The 26,449-nt window shown below is 31.7% G+C and overlaps 1 protein-coding gene across 1 annotated transcript in view; it reads left to right on the top strand.

Annotated features, from left to right (window-relative positions):
• LOC146527038 (uncharacterized) overlaps positions 1-24,691 on the top strand; it is a 47,205-nt gene extending 22,514 nt beyond the window's left edge. Inside the window, exons 2-8 of the mRNA XM_085206739.1 lie at positions 12,485-13,600; positions 13,765-13,981; positions 18,704-18,835; positions 20,737-20,924; positions 21,352-21,495; positions 22,509-22,633; positions 23,456-24,691. Of these exons, the coding sequence (XP_085062865.1) occupies positions 12,485-13,600; positions 13,765-13,981; positions 18,704-18,835; positions 20,737-20,924; positions 21,352-21,495; positions 22,509-22,633; positions 23,456-23,547 (2,014 nt within the window). The 3' untranslated portion in view covers positions 23,548-24,691. The remainder of the gene's footprint in view (positions 1-12,484; positions 13,601-13,764; positions 13,982-18,703; positions 18,836-20,736; positions 20,925-21,351; positions 21,496-22,508; positions 22,634-23,455) is intronic.
• Positions 24,692-26,449: the final 1,758 nt, after the last annotated feature.

Below are 26,449 nucleotides of genomic sequence, written 5' to 3'. Positions count from 1 at the left end.
AAGAGTTAACGAGTCGCCGTAGCGCAGCGGCACAAGGTGACTGTAACGCAACTGTTATGGGTTCGATTCTCACTGGAGGAAGTGAAATATTTATTTACGTTTATATTTTCATTTCTTCGCTCTGGTATCGAGACAAAGCACGGCGTTGAGTTCTGCCACTCAACACGCAATGCTTCCAGAATTCGGCAGAAAGTGGGGAACGGAGTGTCTTAACACTAGGTTCTCTCTGCCTACCCTGCCGAGTGCGGGATACAGCGTGAAGCTGATTATTATTATTAACGAGAAGTTAATATCATTAATTTAATACAGACACTTAAATATTGCTTTACTTTATTCGTAATTACATCACAACCATTTTAAGTTAACTGTAGTTATTTTAGTAGTATGTAGTAAGTAGGTATGTATGACATATTATTGTGTATATATTAAATATGTTTTTTTATTATTAAAATACATAGTTGAATAATTATAAAATATGTTTCACACGTATAATAAAAAGAAGAATGGCTGAAAACGTGCACACGGCCGTCGAGCGGTGTGGCTAGCCAATGTCATGTCACCGCAGTCCGCAACTATCCTCATTAGCCGCATAGGACCGTAATGGACTCTGCTCATATATTATGATATTTGAAGCACCATTCGTCATATATGAGTCTGCAACAAATACAATAATCAATCAAACATTTCACTTTTCTTACCTGCCTTGCCTTTCATTGAAAATAAGGTTGTCAAAAAATATTTAAGCCTAAACTGTCACTTGATGTAGGTGTTATGCAATAAGTTTCACTTATCCGACTATATTATAAGGAAACAGAAGAAAAAATATCTTTACATTATTCAATTTTTTCGCAAACAATTTCAATTTTCAATTATGTACGGAGATGTAAAAACACTAATATAATTTTTAATTTTTATATGTCAGTTTATACACGCACTTCTTCCGAACTACTAGAGGGACAGCCTGGTCAGGATCAGAGCTACAATTGATTTCAAAGACATCTCAAGTAGCATCATAATAGTCCAGCTAAAAATAGCTGTAACTTTAACTGGCTTGAAATTTAGATATTCTAGAGATTCCAGATATATCTACAGTATGTTTGACGTTAGTACATATACATAAATAATGGTAGTATACGTCTGATGACAGAGTGAAAACAAATTGTATAGTTAATTACATAATTTTTATCAATAAGTTCAACGTCCTATTTATTAAGAAAACCACTTTTAAAAACCTGTTCCTTAACTTGGGCTTTTGACAAGCGAATACAAATAAAACATTCATATAGTATGTACCATTATAATATCTATACCGTTATAATATAGTATAATAATATTATAAAGGGGAAGAACTTGTTTGGTTAAATGTGCTAACTCAGGAACTACTCAATTTGAAAAATTATTCTAATGTTGAACTATAGATATTACATCACGTTACGACGAATTGGGCTGAGGGCTAACAATAAAAATATCACAAGAACTGGAGAACTGGGTAGTCTAATAAAGGGGGGACATAGGGTATTTTAAATTTGAGAAATCAATCATCAGCCTGAAGAATGTTGTTAGTTATACAACTTAAAAAGTCAGGACACTAAAAAATATAGTACATAAGTATAGAACCTCTCCTTTTTTGAAAAAAAAATCAGCTATAGACTATCGAAAAATAGCTATTACATTAAAAATACAATATGTTAAATATTCTCATTAATATAAAAATTCACGAGGTAATATATAATTATGCTACAGTGTTAATGTTTTTTAATAAAAAAATAATAATTTATTCTACTTAATTAACAATTTTAGTTGAAATTATATAATTTAATTTTTTTAGGCTTTAAGTAAGGTTTTGCTGTGCCAACATTTATTTATTTCCATTGAGTACTTAGTTCTCAGTTATTTAATTAATTTTACTAGTACCTACTCTTTATAATAATAATACTTACTCTACTCTTAACCTTATTATGGGTTAATACGTATTTAATGAAGCTGATTATACTTGTCAATGTTAAATTACACTAAGAATAGCTTAAATAAGGATACACTGCTTAATATGCTCAATATCTTTCCGTCAAACCTTAAATGTTGCAAGAATTCAAACAGATATTTATATGCTTTAGCATGACTAAATATAAAAATTTTTCAAATACGTGTTCCTTATTAGAAATAATATAATTATATTTTTTGTCTAATAAACTCAAAATATTTTCATATTATTTCGTATATTTTTTATAAAAAAACAATATTGTAAAACACATAAAAACAAGCCCAATAGTTCATTAAAATTTGTTGTTTTGTTTTTTTAATTGAATTAAACTTTGTCGTTACTATTTATTAGGTACCTTCGTTACTAGTTACACAAATGTGAAATGAGAGCCAAGTTAAATGTTAAGTGCGTCGTTCTCTACGTCATGGGCCAAAGAATAGGAGATCCATATGGGTGCCAAGTTCAGTTGTGACAGATTTGGTTGTGCCCAGAATGTATTAGAATGCCTACACACCCGGCCCTTCTATAAACTTGGGTATATTTTAAAAATATTTTTTTGCTTTTGCTCGGTGTATTTAGTAGTTATCTGTTAATATAATTTTTTTCTTGGCTGACATCGAACAATTATGACGCGTCTTACAATTACTGTAATATTAAAACAAATAGAAATTATAATTCTTCCGTATAACTTCAGTACCTATACCAAAACATAGTCTTTGTACTTATATATTATATTATTTCTTTTTATTGATTTTTGTAAAAAAGATTCTATTCTTTGGAAGTCGGTTAAATATTTAAGTTACTGATATTATTCCGGACTGCTAAGGAAGGGTTATGTTTTTCGCGCGTATCTTGTATGTATATATGTATGTAATATTCTTTATTACCTCAGAACCGCTGATCGGATCTCTCCAGAACCGCTGAACGGATTTACATAATTGAGGTATCGTTAGATTCGTTTTAGCAGCCCAAGTGTTCGGTGACGTTAAAAAAAAATAATCATGGCGGCTGTGGGACGCCGTTGGACTTAGTGAAAATATTTTTTTTTGGTTTCGAATACCACAATATGGGTATCAAATTCAAGAGCTCAGTACAAGGATTTTAAAAGGTATAACGTGATTATCATTACCATAATGAATACTAACAAAAAAGTGAAAAATAAAAAAAATATATATTTTTTTTAATGCACTTTTTATGCAGTCGGGGTTTTTGTTTTTTAAAATATTTTTTTTTCTTGTTTATTATTATATTTATCATCATCCTCAGCCCAGCCCAGCCCATCGGATGACAATACTGGGCTGACAAGATATGATTATTGTATGAAATTATATAAAACACAGTAGTAGTAACTATTTAATTTATTTAATTAACATTATTAATAAGTACTAATAAATTCAACTCCTATTTTAAATAAATTATATCACAATTATTACGCACAATTGCATATTATATATTCTACATAGGTCGTTTAAAATTTATTTTAATTAATTTCTGTAAAATCATCAAGGTTGGTTTAATATTTAAATCATAAATTTGATTAATCATTCATTAGATCCGTCATGCCGAAAATAATAAATATTCCTATAGCAATCTATATATATATATATTATATTGTTTATAATTAAGAAATCGGCGACATTTTTAATTTATCTTATGTAGATGTGGTCAGCAAATGTCAAAACCTATTTTTCAATCAATGAAGTGTTCACAAGAAGCCCTGTAAAGTCCTAATTGTTGATCTTAATTAACTATTGGACATCTTTTTCTTTTTAGTTTTTAGTTTTATGCAGTCGGTTTTTTTTTGTGTTTTACCCGATTTTGCAACTCAAAGAAGGGCAAAGTACATATCAATGTAGTAATGTATATTTGTCTCTATGTAGCGTTATATACTGACTAGTGGACCCGGACGCGGCTACGCCTGCTTGAACTATAAGAATATTTTCGCGTCGGTCATACTCATACTATGCCGCCCGAAGGCTACGTCATTTCGAATCAGTGACATCTCCTTAATTATTTATTAGAATGTTATACACATGTTGAATGTTATACACATGTTGAATGTTATACACATGAATGTTATATACATGTTAATAATAAACTATAATTTCAATCTAGATAAAATGCTAAAAGTTACTATTATATTTATTTTCATAAGGATGAATATCAAAATGTCGCGGTAACGGTTGCGTAGCGACGCGACGGTTGTTATTAACATGGCAGAATAAATTGCATGTCAAATTAGAAAGTACTTTAAAATATATTAGTTAAAATGGGTAATGTAATGTTATAGCCTATATCACTTCTGAAGAATGCAGCTTTCATACAAAACAAAAACAATGTAAATCGGACCAGTAGATCTTAGCGTTCAAACAAACAAACAAACAAACAAACAAACAAACTCTTCCGCTTTATTATATTAGTATAGATTTACAGACCGATTTCGATTATTTTCACGATTTTTAGTTTTATAAGTCCTGGGTCATCCCCTAAGTTGGAAAAGTTCAGGTACCATCGATCACGATCTCTATAAGACGGATAAGAGTTTGGACGGTATCCTGCGATCACAGACCACACCAGTCACCTCCCTAAACTAAACACTTAGCCCAGGCAACGCTTATCCGACTTAGGGGCTGGCCCAGGACTTATAAGAACAGTGCTCGAGTCCGGGCTCTCGCAGGCCATATACTCGGTCTTTGACACGTTGCCAATATGCATTTCATTCATGGAGAATGGTTATGTAACGCAAATGCTGCAGCTAGAATGTATCGGAAAAGATACCAAAAAGCTGAACGTCATCCCGATTATCGTGTATTTCGATTTTTCTCTCTTCAAAAAAGAAGTAATCCAGCAAGTGTCGTACCATTTCGGAATCCAGATTAAATGCGCCAACTTTTAAAGTTACTTGCAAAAACAATGTAGTACATTTTTTTTATAGTACAGTCGGTTAAAGTTGGGTGTAGTAAATATTTTGAATTTAATGTTTGGCAAAAACACCACATTTTATTGAAAACTGATGCAGGTATGTTTAAATCTTAAACTTTAATTCACAGAAGGGTTAATCATGATTACATTACAGAAAAAAAAATGAAGAAAGAGTAATATTTGTAGTCCAGGAACGTGAAAAACCATCACAGGGTGTCGGTTTTTGTGATATTTTTTAAAATCAATATAATATGAAAAATACATGACAAAGATTTTTTTTTATATTTTTCTCATAACTGTCACGACTTGGTCTATCACCTGGTTTCGTTTTATCGTTGGCTCCTGGGACACCCTGTATATAACAAATTAGATATTCAATAACAATTATTAGATTATTTACATGATTTTTCATTTGAATTGGCAAGGTAGGATATTTAATGTTATTTTAACAACCATTCTTGCTAATTTCCAAATGTATGACAGTTTATATATTTGGATATTTCGTTAGTCTGCCCTTATTATGCAGGGATAGTAGCAGTGATAGTCTACTGTTAGTGAATTGTAAAAGGGAGTTCAAATCCCCACGATATTATTCCTCAAGGAAAAAAATAAGATTTCGTCTTACAATCCTAACAATTCGTTATTAGGATTATAAGATTCAAACAAACGTCCTAAACCTTAGCACTTACCGCCAAATTCTTGAGGCATTGCGTGTTAAGTGGCGGAACTCAACGCTGTGGTTTTGCCTCGACAACAGAGTCGTGGTGCAGGGGCACAAAATGTGACTGTAAACTCGACTTGTCGTGGGTTCGATCCTCACTCGAGCAATGGAATATTTATTTAAATTTATATTTTCATTTCTTCGTTCTGGTGTCGAGGCAAAGGGTGACAGTGGGTTTCGCCGTTCAACACGCAATGCCTGAAGTCATTAGACAACACCATGCAACTAAAATTTTAGTCAAATCAATAAAAAAATTGTTGCAATTTTGTCTAACTATATAAGATATTTTGTAATTCCTTCATTATAGAGATTATACATGTACATTACCAATTTCTATAATATGGACCATTTTACGACAAACACCTACATATATCAAAGTTATTAAGATGAAACTTGTTTGAACCCAACAATTATATTTCCAACTTTAGTTATATAAAACACGTAACAGTATCTAAAAAAGAAGCCCTCATTCGCACGCATTTTCTCACGTTTTTCTGTATTACTTAATTTTGCATACTTTTATCTGAGACCGCTTTTTATGAAATTAATTAAAAGTATCAACATTTTTCGTTTATTTATATGCTACATAATTACACAAATTCAAATCTTCGTTGATAGGATGGGACGTAATGTACGGACACTGAAAAATGTATTTAATGCAGATCGCTCGTGCTTAAGGCAAATGTGCCGTATGAACGAATCAAGCTTTTCTGCCATATAAAAACGAATTATATTCTCTAAAAGGTCTCTACAAACTGGCAGCGCTGGAGGACAGTCTAATTCTGGCAAAGCCAGTTCGTCCTCCTTTGGCAATTCCCGAGTTCTTCAAGTATTACGTGTTAAATGGCGAAACTCAACGCCGCGCTCTGCTTCGTTACCAGAGCGAGGAAAAGAGTATATTAAATATTTCATTTCCTCGAGTCGGAATCGTATCATCGTAGTGTTTTAACATTTGTTTCCCTCTACCTATCCAGCTGTGTGCAGGATACAGAGACATAATAATATGGACTCTGCTTACATAGTCAACTGATTTTTTTAGACTTATTTATTATATTTGGTTCTTAGGTTTAGAATCTTAAAAATAATTCTGGTGATCGTCTAAATTGTACTGATTCTCAGTACGTCAAGAAACACTACTATATACTGAAATGTTTCTAGAGCGTTCTAGTCCTAGTATATTTATGTGATATTGATTGCAGCTATGTTTTAGTCGCATGTTATTAATGACGTGTTACGTAAACGCCTTTCCCCAAGCGCGATGGCGGACGCCCGCACTTACGTTGACACAGACCAACGGATATCAATAACACTTAACTAATATATCAGATTCAAACCAAACATTAAAAAATAAAAAAAAATACACGCATATAAAGTTAGAAGACATATTAAAAAGGGTACATCGAGCAAAAGGAAAAATTATAATATATATTTTTAAATAGAAAAAAAATCTTAACTTAATACCAAATTAGAGATATTAAGATAGGTATATAAATTATATGTTCATATACAGGTGTTTATGAATACATTATTAATAATATTATAATAGACTAGCGGCCTGCCCGCTGTTTCGCCTAACATGGAGCGGGTATAAGGTTTTGAAGCCGTTTTTTAAAATTAATTTAATTGAACTATTCGACTTAACGACTTCATTTAAAATAACCATTTTCTAAGTCTTTATTTTATTAATCTTGATAAAAAGTGTGATTACCTTAGTAAAGTCTTGTGAAAATAGAAAAACAAAGCGTACTTTCATTTTAATGTAGGATGTCAACTTTAGCTTTAGTTTACAGCTTATTAAGTAGGTATATTTAAATCTCATAATACGTTAAATGTATTGAACTTGCTTCTAAATTTTCATGTGTTGGGCACAGAGGACATAGGTTTGTTCACTCTAATCTCAGAAACGGTTTTACCGATTTAAATAGAGTTTTCACTATTAGATCCTGGCAAGCTTCGCTTAACATTTCTTATTGTTTGTTTTATTACAATCGGTCGGTAAATCAAATTACAAAAAAGTTATTTCACACAACTTTTTTATTGAATTGGCGATATCTTTAGTTTTGGATGTTTTGTTGTTTACAATAGCATAATAACAATTAGTAAAAATATCATTTCTATGATGTTAGAAAAAAAATGACATTTTATGGTTATAAAAAACACTCTAATGTAAGTTTACCTTATTTCTATAGAACCAATCTCATTAACGAAATTTTGAAAGATAATATTAAGTAGATATTTTCTTTTTTTTGTTATATTTTGGTTGTAATTAGGTATCTACTTATACCTGCATATATAAAAAATAGAAGGGTGTGTTTGTAATTTCAAAATAAGTGTGTTTTTTATGTGTACACGTACACTTATTTACCCGATACCAAAACAAAAACAAACTATTTTAAAATTTATCATATGTCTATCTGTCTTGCTGTTACAAAATGGCGAATTTTATATTCATTTAAAACACTCTTATCATGAGTATCAAATGAAACAAAGTGTTTAGTTCATTTATTATATTATTATTTAATAAACTTAATAACAATAAAACCTTTTCAATATATTTTTTTACTTAATTCATTTATGTAAACTTTCATAAGAAAGTATTGTCTCTAAAGGAATGTGAAGTGCCTTGAGAATTGATTTGTTTATTTATGTAATCAAGAGATAAACGATACGTGTCTAATTACCAAGCTCTACGTGCTGTAATTCTTTTCTACTTTTAGCATACGAATAACGTTGCCTAACCTATGATGGGTATAGTTATATTGCTATAAGTGTACTATACCCTATTCAGGGAGCCGTGAGATAAAAGGTAAACAGAACAGAAAAAGGTTACTCTACTTTATAGGTCACGATTTATAGAGTTAATATGTTTTATAAAAATAACTATGTAAATAATACACTGATAGCACCGTAAATACTATCTGTAGAAATTCTATAACGCTTTAAGCTAACGCTATCAAATATCATAATAAATGACTTCAATTATTTATTTAACTCTTATTAATGTTTTATGTTAGTAATGATTTACTTGACATGTTAAAATACGCAAACACAAATCGAAAGCATCTTATTCTCAAATTTCGAACACAATTCAATACTAACAAATTATAGAGTAAACTTGTATATATTACATTTCAATATAATTTTAACCGTTTATCTAATTCAAAATTAGAAATGTAAATATCGTTTATTTAAATTTATAAATAAACAAAATCTGCAAGCTAAAGTGGCAATGGGCAGGCCATATTGTCAGGAGGACCGACAACCGATGGGGAAGAAAGGTCCTCGAATGGCGACCACGCCTCGGCAAAAGGAGTACAGGCCGCCCTCCAACCAGGTGGACCGACGACCTTAAAAAGACAGTGAACCAACAAGTGAGTGGGAACCCGCTCGATTCAAAGAGCGCAGGACCGGACGGAGTGGCGAGCATTGGGGGAGGCCTATGTCCAGCAGTGGACCTTAAAAGGCTGATGGATGGAAATAAATGGTATTGTTTAAATATTAGACAATATTAGCCACTCTTTTTCATCGTTTAGTTTGTTTGTTTTCTTTATTTCCCTTTTGTCTCAAGACCAAATGAATGGACTGGACTGTAGTAAATATTACAAGCATTAATATAAATTATTTTTTAAATATTTTATTTTACATAAATCATTAAATATGTTTTTTATGTGTGTATATAAGTACGACTATAAAATTATAACAATAACATAGTCGCTCAGAATTACTTTTGAAAAAAATCTTTTTATTTTTTACACTTGAATTGTTGAATAAAGAGAGAACGAAATACATCAAAAGTGTACCGAAGTTGTAAAGTCTTGGTTTCATTTCTAACACCTCTATATATTTTTTCGTTTATTTATATTTTATACTATATTTAACCTGCGATTTCGCTCTCGTTGTCCAATGGAAATAACTAAGAGTTAGGTGAACATATATTCTCTACATTGATACGAATATCGTCACGAAATATCTCAGTGGCTTAAGCGTAAAAATGTAACAGAGAGAGACACACAGACTTACTTTTGCATTTATATTGTTGCTAATATAACAGAAATTGTAAGTATTATTAATGTAACTACTAGTAATATTATAAGTAATCATTTTAGAATTACCAAATAACGTCCGGTTTGTTAAAATCACATACATATTATATGTTTACAAGATAATTAAAATGACTTAATTTGGTCTCTGGCAGGATAATTTCTATGTTCTACTTTTCATTAAGCAACGGTCTTGCATAAAATAAACTTTATATATATATTTATACTAGCGGCCCGCTCGCGGTTTCACCCGCGTGAACTATATTATTATTAATTTCTGTCTCCATGGCTACGTCCTAGTGACGTCTATGCAAAATTTGAGACTCCTAGCATTTGCAGTAACGAAGTTTCATACAAACTTTCGACCTCAAAAACAACCCCTTAGAAGTCGAATATTGCAGATTCCCGTCTTAGCGAGCATCTACGTCCTATAAATAACTTCTATGCAAAATTTGAGATTTCTAGCACTTGTAGTTTCTGAGATTTCGTGATGAGTGAGTGACCTTTCGATTTTATATATAGATACCTATTTAAGTAAATACTCCATTATGCAAAGTTTAATATCAGTCACACTTTCTAATATTTTTAATTTTCTAGTTATTAACTAAGTAACAGTTTAGGATATTTAACAATTTAAAGTGGTCTTAACCACGATTCTTTAATAGGTATATATATTTTGGTATGTTGTTAGCCTGCCCTTTTTAATGTTGCTGCTGTGAAAGCGGGTTCAAATCCCCACAATATTAGCTCCTTCAAGGAAATAATAATATTGCGTATTTTTTCTCACGATTCTTTCTATCTATTCTCTGTAGCTATCCTCATAGGATGTTTGATTATTCTATTTTTCAACAGAATTATAATTCTAAGCATATGAGCTAGGCTTTTATAGAGTAGTTAAAACTGTGGTTTCCTAAATAAAACCTTTTCTTAATCATAATAATTTGATCAGAATTTATCAAACAATTTAGAATAAAGCTTGTTTCAATACATAAAAGGTTTATTTAGATAAAGATTGCCATACATATTATTAAATTACTTTATTTTGAAGTGCCCACTTAATTTTGTCCTTGTAGAAAATTGACTTACTTTCAAAATAATTGTAAAAGCTTAACAAATTTATAATATTTGTGTTATTTTTAGAAACATAAATACAGTGATTTTAAATTTCCTCCGATATGATTAAACAAAAAAATACTTTTTCTATTGTGTCCATTTATTTTTGTCGTGCACTGCACCTACATACATAGACTAACAAGCACGTTACCCTCCTTAGCGTCCCGCAGTCGGATAAAAAAATATGATAGATACATAATCGAAAGGTGAGATTTTTATTTCTTTATACAATTGCGAATTAACTCTATTAAATTAAACAAATAATATTAAGTATATTCGTAAATGAATACTAGCATAGGTATATGTTCTATAAGAGTGACAACTAATATAGAGAATATTATCTTCCGAAAGTTGGATAACAAATAATGGCTTGGATTGCGCGGTCGCAATCGTAGTGATGGCGATACAATACAGAGGCCCTGAGCCACATTCGGCTCGTTAACGCACGGGCAGTGCCGCCGTCTCGTGGACGATATCACTTGTCTTTGTTAAAAGCACTTTATCATTTATATTTACACTCAAATATTGTTTATTTTTTAATAACACAATAAATGGATAACTTAATAATATACGTATATATAATATATTTTTTTTATAATAATTTATATTAAAAAATAAAAAATTGATTCACTAATTTAATAAAAGTATATTCTGTACGCAGTATATTTTATTTGTTAAAAATTATAAGTGTTATTATTTTAATAAATAAACTAAAATTTTGTTGTGGCTTACATCGTATAGGTTCACCAACAAACATTTAGGACCTGTTACTGTAAACGTTCGATTAAATGTTTCAAGTCACTTCACATTACGAGCAGTTCATATAATTTTAAATCAGATTTGCGTAATAGTTAGCGAGCTGAACCTTACAGATACCTGTTATTTGCGCTTGAAGCAAGTGACAGTAATATCGTAAGGAAGGAAATATTAACCGAGTCAAATAATTATTTAACTGAAAGAGAATTGTAATTTTATTTTAATTAATTAATTTTATTGGTCGTAAAATTTAATTGGTTGGCATTCGTGGCACAGTGGTAGAAGTGTGTGACTGTAAACACGACGGTTGTGGATTGGATTCCCACTCGGAGGAATGAATAACTTAATATTTTCATTTCCTCGCTTTGGTAGCAAGGGAAAGCGCGGCGTTGAGTTTGCCACTTAACACGCAATACCTTGAAAATTCTGTTCTCTCTGCCTACCCCGCTTTATGAGGGTACAGCCTGAAGCAATAATTCATTAATGTATTTTTTTTTTAATTTTGTTGGTCTAACACAATGACTAAAGAAAAAAACATTGTGTAAAGTTACAATGAAAAGAAGAATTATATGAGATATTAGTGGCATTGTGCGGCCTCGGCCGCTTGAACTATATGAATTATTTACAATATTTATAAAATATATTACTTATTTTAATATTTATCTATACTAATATGCATTTAATAAATCGTAATTCAAAACTTTTAAGACCTTATTTGATTTTAAGAATAGAAAAATATTTAGTTATTTTACATCTATCTGAGTAGACAGACGGCTGGTAGGTAAAGATAACCTATATATTGCTATACAACTCCCTTTATCTATAAAAAGAGATGATGATCTTTAAAAGGCTGAACGTATTTTCTTGAATCATGGTTAACACTGACATTAAAATATATTATTATATTTAAATTGTTTGAAAAAATATTAATATTAATTGTTATTGTTACAGGGAACAATACATTTTTAATGTATTCGAAGTGATCGTTAGTACGCTTGAAACGAAGTTACAGAGAATTGAAAACCTTGACAAGGCAGTGGAACATCTCATGAGAAGAGTAGAAGCTTTGGATTCAAGAGTCAATGATAATATTCATAAAACCGACGCAATTATATCTAAATTAGGAAATTTAGACTTCAAACTATTTAGTCAGTTAGGACAAAGTGAAGAAGATGTTGTAACTGAAAATGTCAATAAAAAAAGTGAAAATAAACTTAGTAATGCACAATTGTTAGACAAAAAATTAGAATCATTAGATCAAAAAGTGTCAGATATAGATTCTAAGTTAGTTGGCATAAAAACACAAATAGATACAAATTTCCTACCAGTCGACGATATTAATGCGGAAGCCAGTGAAAAGAAGCCTGTTAATCTAAATGTAATAGAAATTGCGAAGGGGCTTAATTCAGAAGTGGTAAATGAAATCACCAAAAAAGTTGATCAACTAAGATCATCAATGTCAACAGTCGATCGGAAACTTCAATTTCACATAAATCTGGTATCCGAAAATTTAGGAAAAGTTCTTTATATGATGGCCGATGTACATGCTGCTATAGTAGAGCCCGAATCTGCCTCGATAAATGTTAACAACTTATTCAAAAATCGTACAGCATCTAGCACTCCTGCCCCTGTATCTAAATCTAGCAAAATTGACAATCTTGTTAATAAAATAATTCCCATGATGAGTGTTTCTGAAAAAATGGATGAAGTCTGGGATGTGGTTGTCGGTACAAAGAGTTCGGTTGATGACCTAGTCCCTAAATCTGATGAACTTCTCACACAAACTCAACGACAAGAACGAGCAATTGGCCAAATTCATAATGACTTACGTGTGAAAACAAATCTTATTATTGAAAATTTAGACATGGTAGAGAAGCGTTTAAAAAAACAAGAAGATGATGTGGCGACTCTTGCACAGCGACCAGTTCCAGCTGAACTGCTTTTGGATCCCACTATAGATAGACTTGTAGAATATGCACCCAACAGATACAGAGTGGATGAGCCTTCAACTGACCCTATAACCACAATCGCCTACACTACTCCTGCGACATCAACTGTTAATAACAGGTGAAAAATCTATCTATGTAAAGCTTATGATCTCTTGCGAATGTTTTTCTATTGCGACGATGTATAATACAAACTAGCGCGCAGCGAAGTTACGATAGTATACGATAATTTTAATATCTATTTATTAAGGTGCATTTTAAGTCTAATAATTATATCACATTCAGCCCGAGCATCCCGAGCATCCCGAGCAATTCGAGTACAAGTCCAACGAGTGGTACCGTGACAGTGACGCCAACAAGTACGGGCAGCAGTGCCGGTCCCACCAGCCCGCGCCCCACCAGCCGCAAAGGTGGCATCATCTTCCCTAGCGTCAAGAACAAACCCATTATTGGCAACAATACCTTTGCATCGGAGATTGTCGCCAACTATAAAGATGTTAAAGTAAGTGTAAGATATAAATGTCATTAAGATAAATTAATTGGCGAAAGCGATTCTAAAAATATTCTAACAATGTTTGGCCATGCGAATACGCTATCTTGAATTATTATATTGCACTGAGACATACACTATTATTATATAATTATAAGGAAAACTTATTTATTTCAGCTAAAAATATGTTAATTAAACTTGCTTGCGTGTTATTTTATAATTAAGCCATTACTTCTCCATAATTAACATATGATTGAATTTATTATCTAGTATAATTATCTAGTCTAGTGTCTATTAAGATAGAAGAATCACTTTATTTACTCTACAAACACCCCACCGAGTTCCCCCTCACATTTATATGTTATCGTAGTAGTCAAAAGACAACGTTATTTGTATACGTCTGGATTTATTTAATTCATAAATAACTAGTATATATATATATATATATATATAAATAATAAGTAATTTAGTACAGTTATTATTTGCCCGCATTTGCATAAAGTAAACGTACTATAATAATTATTAATTCAAATATGCAATCTTTCTAATCCTATTGAATTTATCTAAATTTGGTATAAGGTATATAAATATGTCAAATATACATTAACATTACGGTCGTTTCATATGAAACGGTGTTATTTTGTCGGAATTTTAATCAATGCAGTTTCTAGTTTGCCATAGAGCGACTGTAAGCTGCACATTCCAAATCTGTTTACTGCAGCAAGTACGTACTACAGTCTCCTGGTGTTGCAATAAGGAACAAAATGCAATACTCTGTGTAGATATATCCATTCACTCGACCACATCCTGGTAACCACTTGAAAATGAATAATTAAAACCAAAACAACTAATTTAATACACTTGCCTATTGCCCCAATCCTCTCGCTTGCCAATCTATTGACCAACTTTAATGCGTATCAAATTTAGAATATTTGAATTCAATATCATTATATCTACACTATGTATTTAATATGTTTATAAATATTCTATTGTATATAGATATAATGCATTTGATTAATTTGTAGTAAAGTTTTTATATTTATTATATCTATTAGTTCAAAAAACTTGTCAAGTGCAAGTTTTAGGTCAACTGGATCGCGATCTATAAAAAATTACAGTAAAAACTTAGGTTAAAGATTACGTATGAAATCTTTTTGTATGATAAGATAAGTTACAAATATAAGCTTTTAATGTTTATTTTTTTGATATATCTATACATTTTTATTTTTTGGAATTTTACTTTTGTTAGCATTCATAATTGTAGGTTCACGGAATGTGCCCTAAAGGTTTAAATTACGCGACGAATTTCATACAAAATGCAACAAAAACATATTACAAGATACAGCATGAAGCTAATAAATGCAATTTTATTATTCATATTATTATTTCATCGAGGGAGTTGATGATATTTAAACTGCTTTTGCAGACCACTAGAAATGAATTATCACTACTTTTTTTATCTGCATATTAAGGGAATATGAGAGTTATTATTAATAAATTATATAATTATCTTCTATAAGTATGAAAAATTGCGAGAATAGTAATCAAACAACTTTAAGCAATTATACATATATAAAATGAAAAAACTGGACAAACACTAGTCGGGTTCGCCCACCTAAGGTTCCGTACTAAAATTGGAGGTCTCGAGCATTTTCTGAAATTCAGACTTAGCAAAGCTCTTTCATTTGATACCTCACTAGAGCAAGCGGCTTTAATACCAAATTACGGAAACGGAACCCTAAAAATGTTGAAGGGAACCTTAAAAACATTTTTAATATTTATTGATATATTGCTTTACGCTATATGATGATATTGCTCCATGCTTTATCCTGCACACAACACTAGGTTCCCTCTGCCTACCCGGCAGAGGGAACCTAGTGTTAAGACACTCCATTCTCCACCTTCTGCTGGATTCTGGAGGCATTGCGTGTTGAGTGGCAGCACTCAACGCCGCGCTTGGCCTCGAAAATTTATTTTGATTTTATTTTTCAATGATACTTACATTTGATACTCCTCGATTTTTATTTTTTTTTTGATATTATGGCGTCCAGTTGTCTTCTGATCAATTTTGATTATTGCTATATGATACTAAAAATATCTCTCTCATCTTATTGCTTATACTGCTTTTGACGCTTATCCCTTATACGACGTAACTACACCTCCTGTACGAGCTGATACCAGCACGTGTCTTCAGCTTCATTTTTTTTTTCAATTTATTAAAAGCAAAGAAAAAGCGGACACGATAATTGTGCAAGCAGCAGTTCCATACTGAAGCAGTCAAGGAAAAGAAATGCGAATTTTCAACACAAACGACACATTAGATGAGAGTGAAAATTATGAAGATGCAATGTCCTATGTAGAAAAATCTATGTACATTCATCCAAATGCAAAAAGTATCTTACGCTTCGCGGACTGTACGAGTATATAGACTGATAAACACATAACCCCTTTTGCATAGCGTAGTCGGGTAAAACGTTAATGAATACGTAAAACGTAAAGTGAATGATAATTTTTATTTATTCATATATACAAAAATTACTAATTAATATACCTACCTACGCAAATTGTTATTTTCGAGTTAAAATATTATATTTTAAAAAATCCAATGTATTTTCATTGTCATCTTATATAACTGGCGTGTTATAAACAATTTTACTGAATTACGAAGCGAGTTTAATATAGGTATTGAAAATAGAGCCACAAGCAGTGTGCTAAGAACTGTGCACAAGGAAAGTTGATATCGTTACGTAAATCTGGTTCGTTCTCAATACACTTATTTAGCGCAAAGTTTAGTGCTTTTCGCGACTGTCAGAGCAAAAAGCCGTTCCCACCGAGAAACTGTTACCAATGATTACAGCATTATTGTTGACATATGGAACTTACGAGTTATATATAATTATGTGGAGTTACCGTTACTGTTACTGTATATGATTATGTACAAGTTACAAGGGTGTGACTGTAACGCGACGGTTATGGGTTCGATCCTCACTCGAGGAAGTGAAATATTTATTTACGTTTATTTCTTCCCTCTGGTGTCGAGACAAAGCGCGGCGTTGAGTTCTGCCACTCAACACGCAATGCCTCCAGAATTCAGCAGAAAGTGGGGAACGGAGTGTCTTAACACGAAGATCCCTCTGCCTACCCTGCTCTGTGCGGGGGGCACATAGCGTAAAGCTGAAAAAAAATGTACAATTAAGTTAATTATAACTTGCCCTAAGTTCAATATTGAAATTATTATGAACGTAAAATAGATTTAGTTTTCTTTTATCCTCTTTCACGTCATCCCTTCATCGCACAAATAATTTAGAGTGTCAGATATTGAAACTCAATTGTCAATAGAGGTATATATTAAAAATGTCACTTATTCATTTTATTTAATGAATTCATTACATGGACCTCAAATTAACTATATTAATAAATTTGCTAAATTAACCGGTAAAATATACAAGCACTAATAAACCAGAACAATGAAGAAGATCATGCTGTGTTGATGGGGGTTTGATCCCTTTAAAACAGTCAAGTGCAAATTGAACTCACCCACCGGGATTTCCGTATTAAATTCATTATTGTAGATCAACAGCAAGTTCCACTTATAAAAGTTGGCACACTTAAGTTGATTTCTTACTGAAAGAAACCTTTAAAAAGTTATATTTGTAATTCATTTAGTACAAAATGCATACGCTCGCAATACTCATTATTCATTTCTTCGCCACTCCCACGAAAGCCTCCAGGATTTGGTGGAAGGTGGGGATCGGAGTGTGTTAACATTAGGTTCCCTGCTATGTGCGGGATATAGCGTGAAGCTAATTAAAAAATACTCCAAATGGTTTTAAATTTTAATATTTATACACGGACTAGTGGACTCGAACGCGGCTCCGCCTGCTTGAACTATAAGAATATTTAATATTTTCGCCCGTAGGCTAGGTCATTTCAAATCAGTGACATCTCCTTAATTATTTATTAGAATGTTATACAGTAAACTATAATTTCAATCTAGATAAAATACTAAAAGTGACTCTTATATTTATTTTTATAAGGATGAATATCAAAATATAAGTTAATTTTGGGTGACGTTTTCTTAAAACAACAAAGAAACTTTGCAAACTGGTGCTTAGCAAAGACGGTTGTTATTAACATGGCAGAATAAATTGCATGTCAAATTAGAAAGTATTTTAATTTATTAGTACATATGTGTAATGTAGTATTATATAGCCTATAGCACTTCTGAAGAATGCAGCTTTCATACAAAACAAAAACATAGTAAATCGGACCAGTAGATCCAGAGATCTTAGCGTTCAAACAAACAAACAAACAAACTTTTCCGCTTTATTATATTAGTATAGATTTATGTCACAGTGTTTTAAAATCGTATGAGGTGGTACAGTGGTATGTAGTACTCCCTTAAATTGTCTAATATTTATTGCACAGCATAAAGCGAGCGAGTCACGTCATAATATACTATTAAACATCTAATAAACAAATGATAAGTAGATATATTTTGTTTATTAGTAGGAAAGTGAGGGACCGAGTGTCTTAACACTAACTTCACTCTGCTTACCCCGCTATACACGGCATACGGCGACAATTTATTTTTTATTTTTTTTATTTTATGAATCACACACATTTACCTACTAAGCTACGATAAAAATATAAAAGCGAAATGTAATTGTTTACGAATTAACAAAATATCTACACATTTTTTTTTATCTACAATAAATTTTATTATCCTTTCAGGGTTACTCTTGTGTTGATCTTTTAAACGCCGGCATGCGAGAATCTGGCGTTTACTACTTGCAGATACGAGGCACCACCTATTGGTTCCTCAAGGTGTACTGTGAACAAAACGTCGCTGACGGCGGATGGACGGTACGCAATCTTGTTTATTAAAGCGACAGAGTTCTTGTTAGGACATTGTTTCTTTTAAGTTATCTTTACTAAAAGTAGTTTGTGGTCAGTCGAGGCGCAGAGGCACAGAGTGTGACTGTAAAGCCGACTGGTTATGGGTTCGATAAAAATATTTAGTTAAATTTCTACTTCCATTTCATCCGTCTGGTGTTGAGGCAAGGCGCGGCGTTGAGTTCTGCCACTAAACACGCAATGCCTCATGAATTCGGCAGTAAGTGGGGAACGGAGTGTTTTAACACTAGGTTCCCTCTGCCTGCCTTGTTGTGTGCGGGGTACAGCGTGAAGCTGATTTGATTTATAATAAGACTAACTATAATGACACTAAACGAGTAACAACTATAAAACGCCTAATTTCTGAAATATAGATTACAAAATTTGTAATCAAATTTATTGCAAAATTTTAGATGCAATTATAAATATAAATAAATAAATAAATACAAGGTTGTCAGAAGAAAAAATAAACTTAGAACAAAAATGTCCCAATATTTTTATCCGGATGTCGATTTCTATTATTCTATTTTAAAAGGCGTTTTTATTCAATTATAAGTATTCTTATTATGAAAAAATAGTTTAATAAGTATTTTAACAGCAAAAGAAGTTTCATGCTCTCAAAATTAAGATAAAAATTCTCAAATTTATTGTTAATTTTTTTATTGTTACTCCATTCCTATTGGTCTTAACATGATGTAACCTCGCCTGCCTGCCTGCCTTTAACCTTCCTCTAAATTCCGCTAAATGGATTATCCCAATCTATAATATTTTTTTAATTAAAACCAGTAGTGGTTCCTGGCGGTAGCGTAAGTAATCAAACAAACTCCCCTATATTAATATAGATATAGATTAGGATAGATATAGGCATAAAAGTTTGAACTATTGAATAAATAAATTAGTCTGCTAGAGCATATTAGAATACTATTTGTCACCCGCAACTTCGTTTGCGTGGACTTTATGACTCCCTTCATGTTACTTCCATTTACTACATTATGTATAAGTAGTTAAAAAAAACAATAAATTAAATAATTAATAAACAACTAAAAAACTAAATTAAAAAGAAAAAACAAAGCAAACCTAATGAACTATTCCTTTGAGAATAACAATCGGGGCTATTATTAATTATTTTGAACAATCTCGTAAGGCAGTAAGTCAATAAAACATTTTTTGTATAATTTTAAACAGGTTTTATTCCTATATAAAATGCATATTTTGTATACGTAGATTATTTTCCCCTGGAATTGAGTGCAATATATTAGTCACGACTACATTAAAAACCGTTGCGAAGTTCAATAGTTACAAGCTTACAACACTTTTTTTAGCTAAACGCTTTGTCTCTAGTGGAGTAGCCATAGAGAGCCGAGAGTCAAATGCTACGGTCTCCGCATACCTCTTCCGCCACGTCCACTATCATCAACCTCTTCATGCATGCCCTCCGAAAAGTCCCCATGCTCTTTACGTAACCTTCCTCCAGTACCTTTGATATTGTGTTTTCGAAGCCACCTAACTACCTAAGCACATTCTTCTTCATTCTTACCGTGACATCCTCGCTAGTATCTGCCGTTCTGTGTATCTCTTCGTTGTGGATTCGATTAGCTAAACGGATGCTGCATACACTTTCAAGAGATCACATCTTCACAGCATTTATCTTTCTTTTATTCTTCTATAATTCCCACTACCACTGCATTGTGTATAGCAAAACGTCCAGCTGTTCGGACGTTTCACCATCTATACTTTATTCTAGCATTCTGGCTTAGATCATTATTTCCACACCCTTCTTCTTCATAACCAAAGCCTGCAACTCACATTCTGATGATACTCATATTTATAGATAAAAATACAAACAAATAATATAAAATGTAATAATGCAGGTAATTCATCGGCGTGATGACTATGGGATACCAGCGGAAAATTTCAATAGAGACTGGAGTGACTACAAAAACGGATTTGGTGACCCCAGCAAAGAATTCTGGTTGGGAAATGAGAACATTTATATGTTGACTAATAATGATGACTATATGTTAAGAGTTGAGCTGGAAGACTTTGATGGTAATAAAAGGTATAAAAAAATTATCGTAGGTACTACAAATGTGTATATCTCAAGATATATTTTAGTTAATATTAAATTAAATAATTATTTGTAAAATGTAAACCTACTGGTGGTACTTAATGATTAAACTTTAAATTAATTTGTATAATTTTACCCTGACCCAAAAAGAGAGTTGCCATAAATTTGATGTGTAGCTCTGCTGTAGCTGTTGCTCCTGAATTAAAGAACCGATTTGAGTGTTTTTTTTTATCTAAAACCTCATTCATCGCGATAATTCTTAACCATGTTTTATAAAAATCGGAAAAGTAAAGTTACAAACTATTTACCTAGACGAGATAACGATAGGTTTGATCAGGGGTCAGAAAAAGGTGTACAAGCTTATTCTCAGAAAAAAATCCCCTCTTTTTATGTTTTAATAAATATTCTCCTTATATAGGTATGCACAGTATTCGCACTTCAAAATATATTCAGAAGCGGAATATTACAAATTGGAAATAGATGGATACGAAGGCAACGCAGGCGACTCCCTGAATGACCCTTGGTACGGGTCTAACAATAGTCCCTTTTCAACTTATAACAGGTAATTGAATCTACCTTTCAATTTAAATTACACTCAGCACACTGCGGCACGATATATATATAGGTATACAAAAACAATGTTTTTATTTGCTTAAACTGTATTGTGGAAATTATTTAAAGCAAAATACAAATCGAGTCCTTAAGTTAAACTACTACTACTAGCTGAACTATGTCGATGTAGACATGGAGTCGTCGCGGCAACACCAGTCAAGGAACGTCTACGGAAAAAAAATTAAAGAATTATATATATTATACTCCAAAAATGATGATTAAAGATGTGATAATAAAAATTATTGCATTAATATAATATACAAAAACTTTTAAACAAAAATGATTAGTAAAAAATAAATTAATTATTAAAAATCGATCTCGATTATTAATTATATATACTTTTTAGTTATTTTGTCTCTTAGAAATATTTTTAAAAAAATTTTTCGGTTTTGGCATGACACAGTGGACCCGCGTTTTTCACAATAAAATCTGCCGCTCTCGACTCAAGACTATTCACTCGTCTGCTTGTAGGTAAATCCACCATTCGCGAGTTTAAACATTATTGTTTTACTCACTATCCCGCAGGTCACACATAGGGAATCTAGTGTTAAGAGTTTAGCCACTCCGCTCGAGACCGCGTGTCGAGGGACTGAAGTCAACGCCGCGTTTTGTCTTGTTACAAGAGCATTATCTATATATATAAAATCGAAAGGTCACTCACTCATCACGAAATCTCAGTAACTACATGTGCTAGGAATCTCAAATTTTGCATAGGAGTCATTTATAGGACGTAGGTGCTCGCTAAGCCGGGAATTTGCAATATTCGACTTCTAAGGGGTTGTTTTTGGGGTTGAAATTTTGTATGAAACTTTGTTACTACAAATGCTAGGAATCTCAAATTTTGCATGGACGTCACTTAACGTAGTTCACGCAGGTGAAGCCGCAGGCGGGCCGCTAGTATTTAAATATACGTACTGTTAAAAATGACTATTCATTAAAACATAAATTATATTATGATTACAGAGACAACGACAGGTCTTCGTTGAATTGCGCGTCTATGTTAAAGGGCGGCTGGTGGTGGAAATCATGTGGACGCGGCCTAAACGGTCTCTACCTGCACGACCCTCAAGATCTTACAGCACGTCAGGGTACGTTCTCTCTTTTACAAAAAATAAGTATCAATTTGTATAACTATTTAGATGGAAAGAACCAAACGAAATACAACGTGAAATCTTCAACGATAGGAACATTAAAATTCCTAAAATAAAAATACAGTTGAATTGATAACCTCCGTTTCTTACAGAAGTCGGTTAAAAATACATGAAATTTCTTTATTAAGATTAACATTTAAAAGGTTTATTATTTTATGCTTTCAGTTTTTTTGATGGTTTACTTTTAATTTAAAAGTTTTTATGATAATTCTTACAGCGATTTGTTTAACAAGGTTAAACTAATGTGTGCTACTTAAGACAAATCAAAGTTAACATTTATTATGTTTTAGTTATACATTTATATGTATTTAGCGACACTCCTAAGGACAGACAAATCGATGACGATGAATAAGAATTATCAGTAAATTTATTTAATAAAAACATACCACAGTGAGAATCTATTGTTTCTAAGGGGTCCTGTAAAATTAAAATGGGTCTCAGCTGTCAGTGAACCCTACTATTGTTGTTGTGTGGTTTATAATCCCGCACACAGCAGGGTAGGCAGAGGGAACCTAGTGTTAAAACACCCCGTTCCCCTTTTTCACCGAATTGTGGAAGCATTGCGAATTGAGTGGCGGACCACAACGGCGCGCTTTTGTTTCGAGACCAGAGCAAAGCAAGGAAAATATAAATAAATATTTCTTTCTCAAGTAGGGATCGAATCCATAACCTGTCGCGCTTACAGTCTCACACTTGCGTCCCTGCGCCACGACTGGCCTCATCTGTTTATAATATAATAACATTGTTTTTGTTTTATAGGTATAGTGTGGTTCCGCTGGCGTGGCTGGGATTATACACTAAAAAGAGCTTCTATGATGATCAAACCTAAGGGACTTCAGCCCAACACATGAAGATAAAGGAAAATCTCCTACAATTTATTCTTATTTGGCCTCTGTTCAATTGTTACGTGGATTTTGGACATAAAAACTTATGAATAATATAACAGTATTCACATTTTTATTCAGCATAAAGATTTAAATAACAAGCACTGAACATTTCACAAAATAACGTTCACTGATATTTTAACAGTTTTTTTTTAATTTGGCATGATATATTAAAATATAAAAAAGGAATGTTCAAATATGTTTCTACATTGCCATTAAATCTTAACATTCAAAGTAACTTAACGTTTTTAGTTAGTTACCAATAAATTATAGTTGTCTAAGCTTCTTGTGCTATATATTTAAACTACTTATAAGAAACTTGGTACTGAATCCACGTAATGACCTAGAACATAACAGTTGGCTTGTCGGTCAATTCGGTATAAAATCCGCATTGTCATTATTGTAAATATTTGAAAATCATTAATGTCAAGATTTCACCAAAATGTGTCTTCGTCATTATTAATAAGTAATAATAATATTTCTTTTCTGTACATAAAAGTTTGTTTGTATCCATTCATTTCTCCGTCAATGTGCCACTCAATTCAAATTCATTAATTTATTATTCATTGTATAACCTGAATCATTAAACTTTCGTTAATTAGCTTTATAATTTTAGATAATAGGATAAAATTAAGTTGTAAATAATTATAAAATAAAAATTGATTGATGAAATCAAACGAGATAACAGTTGAACTGCTATTAATCGTGACAGTATTGGGTCCCATGTAACGGAGTCTATCTACAATATAATTATTATTAAATAACGAAATATTTAATTGCCGTCGAAAAAAATTATAAATGATGCAATAATTATTTCTTTCTACTATGTATCTGATTTTATATCTGGCAGAGACAATACTTTTAGCTACTTAGGATTTTAATGTTAATATTAAAATTAAAAAAAGATGCTTAAATTTGCACATGAGCCTTATTTCATCTGCTAGATATAATCAGTCATATTATTTTAATGGAGTTATAGCTGTTATTTGTATTTTTATGTCAAATATTTTTTACATTTATAAAAACAAAGTACCTATTTTAATAACGTAATTGAAGTTATTATTCTACATATATTTAATAATGGTTATAATATATTATGTATTTAAAATAATTTATCTTTTATTATACTCTGCAGCAATTATTACATTTAACTTTCTTATAATCTATTCATATGAGCTTGAGACAAAAAGTAAAAAAAAACAAAGTTAGTTAAAGTTTGTTTCAATTTTTTTATTTCTATTTAACTTTTGTAGCTAAAGGTTTCCCATATTATGTTGTTAGCAGCTAGCTGTACTGTTCTTATGTCGTAGTGTCTTATAGCCTGACTCCATGACAAAAAAAGATTGCAAATAGCCTAATAATATATTAAAAATATATTTACACATAAATTTCAATAAATTAAATTTATATTTGTAACTTTGAATTAAATATACAGTACATAATTATATTGAAATACTAGCAGCCCCCCGAGTGAAATACGAGTGATTATTTAATGATTGATTGATTTCTCGAAATATGGTGTTTCGAGCGTGCCAGTTGAGCACAATTCATTTCGCCAATGTCACGTTGTGTGATTATTTATTTAATAATCAGAATTGACTGACAGTCAAATGTGTTGATGTCAATGTATAATTTAATTTACTCGTTCAGAAACAGCCTTATATATTATAGATTTATAATATTATTTGTAAAATAACTGTAATGATTGCTTATACAAAACATACCCAAATCGAATCCAATAACCCATTATCGAAATCAAATCCAAAATAATTAATCGAATAAATGAATCGAATATCGAATCGAAAATATTTAATTGAGAACCTCCTCCTTGTTTTGAAAGTCGGTTAAAAATATAAATTTATCACAAAGGAATACAGATTTATTATACATATAGATATAAATTGCTTTATATTTGCCGGCAAACTCATACCTTCGGTTCATTCAAATGTCGATAACTTTTTTTAATGAACCGATTTCAATGAAACAAGCTTTAAATGTTAAGCTGAGTTAAAACAGAGCAATAGTGAAAGTTTCAAGCAAATCGGTTCAGTACTTTCGGAGATTAGCGTGACAGACAGACAGACAAGAAATTTAAAAAAATATATTTCTGCTTTCTATTCTTTTTAAGTGTCCCTCTATCCATTTTAGTCAAAAATATAAAATGTACAGACAAAATATTTTTACTGTTTTATTATATATAGAGATAAAATAAGAGAAAATAGTGGTTAGATCGTCATCAATGGGCCGGCGGCTTCTTTGGACCACCTAAGTATTTAAAACATTAAGTATGTTGGGATATATTGAGTGAATTCGTAGGCATCAATATTGAGTACCGCGCGTGATTCTCAAATCTCAATATCGTCGAGCCACGCGTCGCATATCGACGTGCACGGATATGTTTGTGAGTACGACTACGAAGATATGTCTCAATTTCCCTCTCATCCTACTATCCTTGAGGCCTGAAGCCTGGAAATATAACGCTTCCAGGTTATAATAGCAATTTCATAATTTTTTGACAATTTTCTAATTTTTCTACACTGAAACGTACAGTTTTCTACGTTTGGTTGTAAGAAGTAATTACAGAAAAACTAGAGACCTTCTCGCGGCTTCGCCTACTTTAACTACTAAATGATTTACTTAATACACTGATTTACATTCCTCTTTTAATATATTACTAGCACTTAAAATTACTAATGTGAAAATTATTAAAAGGTTAAGGTTGCATTTTAATCCCTGCTTATACCAATAAGGATGTTCCAATTGTTTTAAAAAATATATAACTTAACTATAAATAAAATAAAGAACATACTACCTACTATTATCTTAACGACAAATACTTAAACGAAAGATGTATCCAACTATGTCGCGC

This window comes from Heliconius melpomene, chromosome 21 (genome assembly GCF_056956725.1).
Source record: "Heliconius melpomene rosina isolate 202511_hmr_F chromosome 21, ASM5695672v1, whole genome shotgun sequence".
Classification (NCBI taxonomy): Eukaryota; Metazoa; Arthropoda; class Insecta; order Lepidoptera; family Nymphalidae; genus Heliconius; species Heliconius melpomene.
Note: the sequence above shows the minus strand (reverse complement) of the source record. Positions and strands in the feature narration are given on the sequence as shown.